The 11732-nt window shown below is 34.8% G+C and overlaps 1 protein-coding gene across 11 annotated transcripts in view; it reads left to right on the forward strand.

Annotated features, from left to right (window-relative positions):
• LOC108691382 (filamin-A) overlaps window positions 1-10486 on the forward strand; it is a 52926-nt gene extending 42440 nt beyond the window's left edge. For 10 of the 11 annotated variants that reach the window (XM_018199105.1, XM_018199108.1, XM_018199098.1 and 7 more), the window contains 7 exons: window positions 1159-1299; window positions 1803-2105; window positions 2849-3907; window positions 6670-6863; window positions 7921-8362; window positions 8567-8770; window positions 9141-10486. In XM_018199105.1, the coding sequence (XP_018054594.1) occupies window positions 1159-1299; window positions 1803-2105; window positions 2849-3907; window positions 6670-6863; window positions 7921-8362; window positions 8567-8770; window positions 9141-9325 (2528 nt within the window). In that variant the 3' untranslated portion in view covers window positions 9326-10486. Of the gene's footprint in view, window positions 1-202; window positions 525-1158; window positions 1300-1802; window positions 2106-2848; window positions 3908-6669; window positions 6864-7920; window positions 8363-8566; window positions 8771-9140 lie in introns of those variants that run through there. The other variant, XM_018199102.1, reaches the window with a different exon arrangement.
• The last annotated feature ends 1246 nt before the right edge of the window (window positions 10487-11732 follow it).

Consider the following 11732-nt stretch of genomic DNA (forward strand, 5'->3'; position numbering starts at 1 on the left):
TTTACGCAGAGAAAATCAAATGTAAAAGAAAATTGTTTGCAGTGTCTCATTTTATATATATATTTCTATATATATAATATAGAAATAAAATACGTTGTTACTCTTTTGACAACATAGAATAATATTAACATAGAATAAATTTTCTCAACGAAATTTTTCTTTCGTTTAAAAAAAACGCGATTAATTTTTGCGACGATTTAGAATAATAAGATCGTGCAATTGCACGATCAGAATAACGATAGTTCATCAAGTGCTTCAACGGAAATTCTCGTGATTCTGAAGTGTACTCGTTGGAGATATGTTTTGGGGAGATAGAGAACCGGAAATACCAGCCACGTGGCAGGAGGTATCGACCTTTTATAAAGCTTGGTTGAAGAGCGTATTCTTCAGCGAATTCAACTGCCCTGCGCGCGGACCGATCTGCTACGCTAAGAGCGTTCAAGAAAAGAAGGAAGTTCCAGGACCTGGGCTTGATTTTGCCCCGCTCGTCTTCCAGAGCATTTTCTACGTCGACACGAAAAAAGGTTTTGTCTTCAAGAGCTTTCTCAATTTATCTTCAACTAATTCAGCACATAATATTTAAAATGACTTGTAATTCATCATATTTCGGAATCGTATTATCAGTAATCGAAAAATTATTTTACATTATCCATCCCAAATTTGTAAATACTTAAAAATTAAATACTTAATAAATCTGCACGGTGTGTGTGAGTTTCGTATGTAACACAACTTTTTCTGATATGCATCTCTGATCGAAAAAAATATCGGCTTATCATTTCCTTCTTTTCTTTTTTTTTTTTTATTATATATAATTTTGCAAATTTTCAAGATATATACTCAAATTAATAATCGTTTCTATACATTTTAAGATGCAATTACCAAATAAGTTTAACTTAATTATTAAAACCTGTTAGGACAAAAAATATATCTTTCTATTTTCGAGGAATATTATTTATGTGCGAATTACTGTATATTTTTGAATATGAAACCGAGAGATGACAAACACAAACATTAAGTAGTTATTTTTGATATGAAATCTTGTTTGGGTGCGAAAGCTGCAATTTTGTACATCAGTGCCAACCAATCGTGGCGCGCTCGAGGAAACTATGTCGCGCGGATGTCCTTGAGATATGCCTGATGAACGCCACTTGTTTTTAGCTGAAGTGAAGATGCCTAGCGGAAACGTGGACAAGCCAGTTATCGAGGACAATCATGATGGTACGGTGTCTATCAAGTACGAGCCGAGGGAAGAGGGCCTTCATGAGATTTATGTGAAATTTAACGGTGAACACGTCCAGGGTAAGTTAATCCATTCATCTCGCAAATTAACAGCGATTACGCAATCGCCGTGAAGTGCGATCGATCACAGAAGGTTCACAGAACATTCCAAGAATAACGTACTAATGTACGATGCATGTATGATCCATACGATCCTGAAACACAGAAGCTATATGAAATTTCATTCCCCGTGTAATGGATCTTACGAGCGCCAATTTACGCTAATAATAAATCTCCCCGTCTGACAAATTAATTTACTTCACGCGTCCTGACCATCATTAAACATAATATTTTCCAATTACCTTCTCTCAAATAAAAAAACATTTTTTATATATTATTTTATATATTATTGTAATATTTCATTAAATCGATATTTAGATAAAATTATAATTTCACAAGTAATTATATAAATATCAAATTTTTTCAGGTAATCTCTCTTTTACTTTCTTTTTTAACAAAACTATATAAATTATTTATTATAAACAAATGTTCGTCTATATATGTGTAACATACGATTTTGATAGGTTCTCCCTACAAATTCCATGTCGATTCTTTGGCGAGTGGATATGTAACAGCGTATGGACCAGGTTTGGTTTATGGCGTTTGCGGTGAACCTGGAAACTTCACCATCTCGACGAAAGGTGCCGGTGCGGGTGGTCTTTCGTTGGCTGTCGAAGGGCCCAGTAAAGCCGAAATAAGCTGTCACGACAATAAGGATGGCACGGTATCGGTATCTTACCTACCTACCGCACCCGGAGAATACAAAATTACCGTTAAATTTGGCGATAAGCATATCAGAGGCAGTCCTTTTGTCGCCAAAATTACGGGTAAGTGGATTAGAGATTCGAAATGAGATTTCTGCAATCTCGAAAAATCTTGACAAGCATTTTGATCTCGAATCTTAACGAGATCTCAACGAGATTAGCAAAAAATAGTTTAATAAATGCAAAAGAAATAGTTTTATTTGTAAATGAATGTATTTATTAAAATTTTTTTTTACAAAAAAGTATATTACTGTATATTACATAACTGGATACTTCTATCTTACCATTATTCCTAAAATAATATGAAGAATAAGATTTTAATATATAATTTATATCAATGATTCTGAGATAGTCGCCACGACTATATTAAATCGTGATGTCATAAACGACATGTTTTTTGTTATGTGCTATTTGTAAATAAAACTAATGTGAATAAAATGAAATGGTGAGACAACTTTAAACATTTGTAAAAAATTGACGAGATCTCGACGAGAATTTTAAACAATTTCAATCTCGTTATGCTAGATCAGTATCGAATGTTACAAGTGATCTCGGTTTCAAATCTCATCTCGTACGCACAAGAGTGTTTTAATTTTTATTTCTTATAAACCTGAAGGACTGAAGCTATTAAATAAGAATTTATTATTACTATTCTAATAATATTTTGAATTTTTTGTTAATATATATTAATATATCATGTATATATTAATATATTATGTATCTCTATAACTCCTTGTTTCTAAAATTTTGATTTTTACTTTTTTATAATGAAAAAATTAAAACAATTAAAAATTTGTCGTTTTTAGGCGAGGGTCGTAAGAGGAATCAGATCTCTGTAGGTTCTTCTAGCGAAGTGCAGCTGCCGGGTAAGGTGTCCGATGCTGATATCAAATCTCTAAATGCATCTATCACGGCACCCAGCGGTCTGGAGGAGCCGTGTTTCCTAAAGAAGATGCCGGGAAGCGGTAACATGTGTGTGTCGTTTACGCCACGTGAAGCAGGCGAGCACATCGTGAGCGTGAAGAGAATGGGCAAGCACATACCGAATTCCCCTTTCAAGATCGACGTGAAGGATCGCGAGGTCGGTGATGCAAAGAAAGTTAAAGTTTCCGGTCCCGGTCTGAAGGAGGGTAAGACCCATGTGGAGAACAAATTCTCGATTGATACGAGGAATGCTGGTTTTGGTGGTCTCTCCCTTTCGATGGAAGGCCCGAGCAAAGCCGAGATCCAATGCAAGGACAACGAGGACGGCACTCTTAACATCTCCTATAAGCCCACCGAGCCTGGTTATTACATCATGAATTTGAAGTTTGCGGACCATCACGTCGAGGGCTCACCATTCACCGTTAAAGTTAGCGGAGAGGGTAGCAACCGACAGAGAGAGAAGATTCAAAGACAGCGAGAGGCTGTGCCAATTACCGAGGTCGGCAACCAATGCAAATTGACTTTCAAGATGCCTGGTATTACGTCCTTTGATCTCGCCGCCACTGTCACGTCACCCGGTGGTGTCACTGAAGATGCTGAGATCAAGGAAGCTGAGGATGGCATCTACGCGGTAGCATTCGTGCCTAAGGAGCTGGGCGTGCACACGGTATCCGTGCGTTACAAGTCCATGCACATCCCTGGCTCGCCTTTCCAGTTTACCGTAGGTCCGCTTAGGGACGGTGGTGCGCACAGAGTTCACGCAGGTGGACCCGGTCTAGAAAGGGGAGAGCAAGGCGAACCATGCGAATTCAACATCTGGACCAGAGAAGCGGGCGCGGGTACTCTTGCTGTCTCCGTCGAGGGGCCTAGCAAGGCACAAATAGATTTCAAAGATCGCAAGGACGGCAGTTGTTACGTTAGCTACGTCGTTAGTGAACCTGGTAAGCTATGAGTGTGTTCTCTTTTTGCTTATACGCGGTAGCTATTGTCGCCATAGCCATTGGCGGATTCAGAAATTTGTCAAGGAAATGATCATTGATTCGCTGCAAGCGAAAATTTTTTAAAGTCAAATATGAAAAATTCAATACGGGAGATATATTTGATATATGGGATACAGTTTAACGCTGAATCCGAACGGCGTTAGTAAAAGGTGTCTTAATCATCAAGTGGAGTCATTTTCAGCTCCTTCGCGATGAAAAATCGCGTATGTAGACGCATGTAGGATTGAATCCAAATTTACAATCGCACCGAGCAGCAGGCCATTCAATGCCTCGAATTATTATATTAAAAAAAATATTATTTAAATGTATAATTTATACAACAATTTATTTAGAATTACATTAACACAAAAAAAGAATAATATAATAGGATCTATGATTTCTATATTTAGAAGTTCTTAAAATTAAAAAAATACTTCTGGATCTAAAGAAGGCCATGGTCCTTGTATTTCTCTTCTGCCAGTGGCCACAAAATTCTATGAAAAATGAAGCAATATTTGTGTTTAAAGTCATTGCACGCGCAAATTGTATGTTTCTAACCTAATTCGGAACTGTAATATTTACGAATTACCAATCCATCATTTGAAGTATCCATAAAATGTTACAATATAGTGTAAAGATGGACTTTTGCCAATCCATTCTTAACTAGTATGAATCTAATTGAAGATAATTTGCGCTTTGAAAGACGGTAATATCGATTCCTAAGTATTTATAAATTTATTCGTTAAATAAATTCTGTTAAACGATATTTATGCATACTTTACACTTTGATAGATTATTCGCCGCAGGCGTCTAATCGATTGCGTACTGTTGGCCGAATGACTCACGAGCGTTCCAAAATTATCCGTACGAATTTTATGGATTGCCAACGATATTCACACGAACTAAATCACCCATGACGGGCGTTCGTTGGGTTTAATCACGCGATAATTAAATTATACTTAAATATTTCTTAGAATGTAAAACGAAATGTTACTCTACTTACAAAAATTCTATAAAGTAAAAAAAATAGAATGCTATCAATTTCCAAAATTTTTTGAGAGTTGACATCTTTTTTTAGCTATCTTTTTTCTAACAATTATTCTACGATTGTTTCATGATTGCATAGTATTTTTAATCTTAAACAATTAATAATATTTTTTAAATATAATTTGATATATAAAATATTTTGTCAAAGTATTTTTTTTATATCAAGATCATAAATGACTTGATAAAGTAGACAATGTACCTTTTTTTAGTCTTAAGTATCTGTGTGTAGTCACTGATTTTTGCAAATTTTTAACAAATTTTAATTCATCTAAGTATAATTATTATTGTAAGTTTTCTGTTAATATTGGAATGCTATGTATTTACACGCGGTCGGGTTTACATGTGCACTATAGTTACGAACGTAGATCAATGTTGGTCATCCACAAAGTGTTAATGAATCCGACTCGACTGTTCATTGATCCATTATCGTCCAACCCCTCTCTCCTGTTGATTGTTCAGCTCTCTCTCTCTCTCTCTCTCTCTCTCTTCCCCCCTCTCCCTCTTTCTCGATTCCCGAAATATCACCGTCTATATTTGTTAAGGCGAATCCATATTTTGGCCCCGCAGTTGGCTACTTGTGGCGGACGCAGATTAGCATGCGATGGTTATATTTGGACCCTGTAGGAGCGGATTTTGATGCGGTGGGGAGACCGATGGGGGTACGGGGGCGCGAGCAAAACAGAAACATAGGGATATGAGGAATGAGGGGGGGGGGGAGAAAGCTCGCCGACGAATCGAGATCAGGATCGACCTGAGGAAAAGTAGTGGTACGCGACCAACCTTCGGTTACAGCTGCGATCGTTCGTCTCTTTTTTTCTTCTCCACTCTTTTACTTCCTCTTCGCTCCTTTTCTTTTTTCTCTTGCGTTTTCCATTCCCCTTCCTCGATTGAATCCTTCCAACTATTCCTGATTTCCTCCTCGTTTGTTTCGCCCGCCAAGACTCCACGTGTTTCCTTCACGTTGGATTTTCATTTTCGGCGAAATCCGTGACGTAGTCCGGGGTCGATGGCTACCTTCACAGCCACCACGCAGATCGTCCTGACCGGAAACGAGTCACAGGAGTCTCATCAAGGCGATGGTTAGTTCGATCCTTGGATGGATTTCCCTGAACTTTTCCTTCTGATTTGTTGAAAACACAGTTCGCTTTGAACGTTCCGTGATTTATTTAGCCATCGCGTTTCATTCGGAAATAATGAACATGGCTACTTTATAGATATCCTCAATTTTCACATAAATTTTATTTTTTAATAATTTTTATTTATTAATAATTTTGAAGTAACAGTCTACGATATATTTTAGTTATTTTATTTTTCTTTACTATATTATATTATATAAAATATTTCAAAACAAAAATTATTACTCCTTTAAGAATCAATTTTTAATTAAATGTCCGTTTCAGTGATGAAGATTAACTTTAATCTCGATTCAACTTGCTCTTCATCTTTTTTTAATTCTTAGAACTAGAAAAAAAATGAAAAGTTAATTGAACCAAGATTAAAATTTATATTGATTGAAACATTAAATAAACAAAAAAATATAAATCAGAATTGATTATGCGTTATATTATATTTTCTTGAAAATATGGGGGACTATGTGCTTACTATTTAAAAAGCCTTATACTAGCAATTCTATATTAACCCACTAATTTATTAAAATGTGCATTGCTTGTTTTCAGGTGAATATAGGGTGGGAATCAAGTTCAACGATCAGCACATCCCTGACTCGCCGCACAAAGTTTACATCTCACCGGCGATGGGCGATGCACACAAACTCGAGGTCGCACAGTTTCCCGAAAGTGGAGTGCAGCCCGACAAGCCATGCACCTTCTTGGTGCGCAAGAATGGTGCCAAGGGTGAACTGGATGGAAAGGTAAAATCGCCCTTTCCTCACTGGTAACGAGGTCCTTCGAGGAGTGACTTTCGTGAGTTTAACTCATCACGATATATCTCTTTGCGAAAGAGAGGAGGAACGCCGTAAATAACTCGCGCGCTTGTGAAATAGTCGCCACCACATCAGACCACGTAGGTGGGATCGCGAACGTATTTTTACTGATCGCCACATGCACATAGCTGGATGAGTCAGATGGAAGATTTCGACACAAAGTAATGTTTCCGTCATCCTCGAAAGGGTACCTCTTGGTGGACGCTCGTTTGAAAATCGTGCTGTTTTATTTTCTTCAACTCGGCTTTTTGCGACTCAACGATCCACTAGAAAAACATTGAGTCATATGATGTCATATGTGATATAGTACCTAACCTTTGGACACGAGTCCACGTACGAAGTAGCACAACATTTTTATATAGAAACTAAATGCTTTGAAATATGCAATAATCAAGAAAAGATTTTGTATTTATAATATAAAATATCGAGAAAAGATTTTGTATTTATAAACAATGCATAATTCGATACTAGAACTTGTGCCATTTTGACTCCGCTAATTATTTAATTTTTTTCGTATTTGTATTGGATATATATATTGTGTACAGCATATGTAAATATGATACAAAATAATACAAATAATATCAAAATAAATTTTCTGTAATTAAAAATAATAATAAAAAATTATCAAATTGATAAGGAATGCTCACAAATTTTGACGAGAAGAAACAAATTATGGAAATTATTTTTATACGATGAAAAGTTAAACGCTCATTACCCTATTAACTCATACGTTATTTATAAGAAAGTTCATTAAAGAAAACAGTTCATTCTCAAAAACAAACTTTATAAGTTTCATGTTAAGATGAATTTTTGAAAAAATTTTATAACCTTTTTCTGTTAGTGGTTGTAAGATGGATGTTCATTTGTATTCTGTACTTCAAACAGAACGCTTACTTTAAAGTTTAAAACTTAGGTGTAATTTTTATAGCTTAAGGGTTATAGTTAAGGGTTAAAAATTGATCTTCTGCATTAATTATCCTTTCAGCTTGTATCACCAAGCGGCACCCAGGACGATTGCTTCATCCAGAGTATTGATGCGGACACATATTCGGTAAGATTCATGCCGACGGAGAATGGCATCCATCAAATCCATCTCAAGTTCAACGGAGTGCATATATCGGGTAGTCCATATCGTGTCAAAGTTGGTAAGGTGGATGCTGATCCAGCGGCGTTGCACGCCTATGGCAATGGTCTAAAGGAGATCAAGACCGGTCAAAAAACCGATTTCATCATCGATACCTGCAATGCGGGTAGCGGAGCGCTGGGAGTTACTGTGGATGGACCCAGCAAGGTCGCTATGGACTGTACTGAAGTCGAGGAGGGTTATAAGGTCAGGTACACGCCTTTGGTACCAGGCGATTATTATATCAGCATCAAATACAACGGCTACCACATCGTCGGTTCACCGTACAAGGTTCCTTGCACAGGTACGTATTCTTTATGTATTTGCAATAATGCATAACTTTATTCTAATATTCCAAGTATACATTAATTTCTAACTTATTCTAACATTCCAAGTCTAAGAATACAATTTTGAAATTATTGTATTTTTAAAATGTTAGATTAATTTATAAATTATGCAACAAAACTTAAAGAGCGGCATTGGCAAAAATAAATACTGTCTATTCCAGGCGCGGATTTGGCGGAGAGAGGCGCGCAAGAGACAAGCTCGATTGTTGTAGAGACCGTGCAAAAGATATCGAAAAGCAAGCAGACTGGACCGGTATTGCCATTGTTTAAGTCTGATGCGGGCAAGGTGACGAGTAAAGGCATGGGCCTCAAGAAAGCTTACTTAGGAAAACAAAATCAATTTACTGTGCATGCGGGAGACGCTGGTATGTAATCGCAATCTCGTTTGTTATCGATTCATATAAATATATAAAAATATATTTCTCATAATTAAGCATCGTTAACTTATTGATTACATTTCACTCTAATTTCTTTAGAATGAAATCTTACTTTAAAGAGTGAAAATTGAGCTAGTCTTGAAAAAGAGTAGTTCAGTTTTCAATCTTTAAGAGTGAGATTTCATTCTTCAGAATGATATTTAACAGTCTAAAAATTTTAGGCAGTGTATTTATATATTTTATATATTTTAATGAGTAAATCTAGATGATAATTTATAATAAACAATGTGCAACTAGCGTGAGAGTTCATTAACTTTTCGTAATTACTTGAAATTGTTAATAAATGTCATAATTACAGGTAATAATATTCTCTATGTGGGTGTGTACGGGCCCAAAGGACCATGTGAGGAGGTCTTCGTAAAGCACACAGGCCGAAACAATTACAACGTGAGTTACCTGGTGCGCGAGCGGGGCGAGTACATCGTGATCGTCAAGTGGGGTGACGATCACATCCCCGGTTCACCTTATAAGGTCGAGGTTTAAGCCGAACCAATGTCCAGATCAGATGAAGAACGCGTCTGCAACCGCAACGACGGTCAATAAAATAGAGTCATGCGTCATTTCGTTGTAAATTGCATGGGTCTTCGAGTTCATATTCATCTTTGCCGAGTACAGAAACGAATTAAGTGCCAATTTAGATTCTTGAACGTAAATTTGTAATTTAACATTAACTATTATTGAAAGATACATCTGAAACGATTCGGCCTACATTAAAACGACGTTATCTCGATTTTTAGAATAGCAATCTCGATTTCTCGATTTCTAGAATAGCAATCGTACACAGAAGACAATTATGACGCTCTGATGATAAAATTGCGATGTGATTTCTCGCCAACATAATTCATTCGTTCATTCTTTCAAAGTCTTGGGGATAATTTTGACATTTTAGAATTGACGATTTTTGCTGAATTCGAAACAGAGTAGAATCGCAATTAGAAAACGACGGAGGAACATGTAGGTCAATTACTGTTGTTTGTTCAAAAACACCAATTGTGCCTTTGATTCGATATAATACATACAGAGATATATTATTCGACAGAATCACACATATGCAATGCCATATACAAAGACATATGCAAAGACGCTTCATGTCGCAAGTCAAATCTTGATTATGTTATATTGATTATTGATTATTGAAGAAACAATTGGAACGGTCTCTCATCGATTTTAATGAGTTTTATTATAACAGTTAAAAATAAGACACATGTATTTTTATATGTCCTTTTCCATGTATATATTTAAAAGTTAGAACAACCGTTCGCGAGTCAACCTTAATTTATAATAATGGGAGAGAAGTGGGAATATATTAAAAAAAAAATTTTTTTTTTCAACAAATACATAATTGCGAAAGCGTAAACACGTATCGTAACATTTTTCTCTTGAAAGGTTTTTTTCATATATTATATACAATTTTAATCGATATTTGATTAAAATAAAAATATATAAGGTTTGTCTTAATCTTAATTACAAGAAAGCATCCATAGATAAAAAGATACATGTCTTATTTTTTGCTGTTCTGCAATTCTTCAAAATCAAAATCAATGAAGGACAGTTTGGATCGTTTCTTTATAAGTATAAATTAAATATACAGCAACTGATTATTATTATAATAATATAGAAGTTAAATAAATAATATATTTATTATATGGACTTTTTGTTTATACCATCGTATCCTTTTGCGGAAGCATATTTCTCGTCTACGAAATAATAAGTGCAAAACGTGATATTTTTCTAATAAGTGAAACATTGAGAAAAAGAGTATCATATATTATAGCTCGAGGAGTATAGATAAAAAAAAGTATATTTTAGAAGAAGCAAAAATTTGGAAAATCTTGTAACACAAATTAATTTTTCAAAGTTTATTTCAAAAAAGACAATTCTGTTTCACTACGTTAATTACGAAGTAATTAATAGAAAAAAAATTAAAAAGCGTAATGCTAATTTAACTTTGTGATATACGTCATTTATTTTAATATTACTTTTAAAAGTTATGAAATATAAACAAAAAATAATTTTAATAACAAAGTAATTGAGGAAGAAATATGATAATATTTATTATTTATTGTTATTATTGTTAAAATTTTTTAATTTTGGTACATATTTATTCTACAAACAATACATTTTATATAATTCCAAATTCAATTTTTTATAAGGACTGTTTTATAAAATCAGCAGACTGCTCTTATTATATTACGGTTCCTCTCATTAATATTGCATTATTCCAAGTCTTTCTCACGCATTTAAGCTACTTTGCACTTTCTGTCTTTTGTCTTCGTTACTTATTGAATTGATTGCGTGTCAAGATAACAAGATGAAATGAATGTAACCAGATAAGAATAAATTGCCAATTTAATCATCGCGTTTTTAGTGAGTGATTTATATCGCATGTTTACAAAAAAAAAATAAATAAAAGAAGCGGCCTTTCTATTTGCACTATGACAGCGGATATGCAATAGTCAGCGATTATTTTGAAAATTAAACTACTAAGCCGAAGGCAACTTTCATGGCAATTTTTATCGAATACATTCGTATACAACAGGAAATGCACTGTAGATAACTTGTCGTCTCGTTCTGCATCACATCTGTAACTGAATAATGCTACATCGTAATTATAATGATATTAATTTATCATTTACCTGCGACGTTTTTATCGGTAAGTAATTGTGTACACTTTCTTATCTATCTTTGAAAAGTTCTCTCGAGTCTGTTGTATAATCTTGATAAAGTTTGCTTAAACCTTGATCAAAATAATTAAACTGCTTTTATCGTTGCATAAGAACGATATTAAATGTAATTATATCTTTCGAAGTAAATTTTGACGTAATCATATTTAACAAATTATTATGCAAATCATGAAATTTTTTTATTTATCCGTAAGTGTGGAGCAAAA

Source organism: Atta colombica, unplaced genomic scaffold (genome assembly GCF_001594045.1).
Source record: "Atta colombica isolate Treedump-2 unplaced genomic scaffold, Acol1.0 scaffold46, whole genome shotgun sequence".
Classification (NCBI taxonomy): Eukaryota; Metazoa; Arthropoda; class Insecta; order Hymenoptera; family Formicidae; genus Atta; species Atta colombica.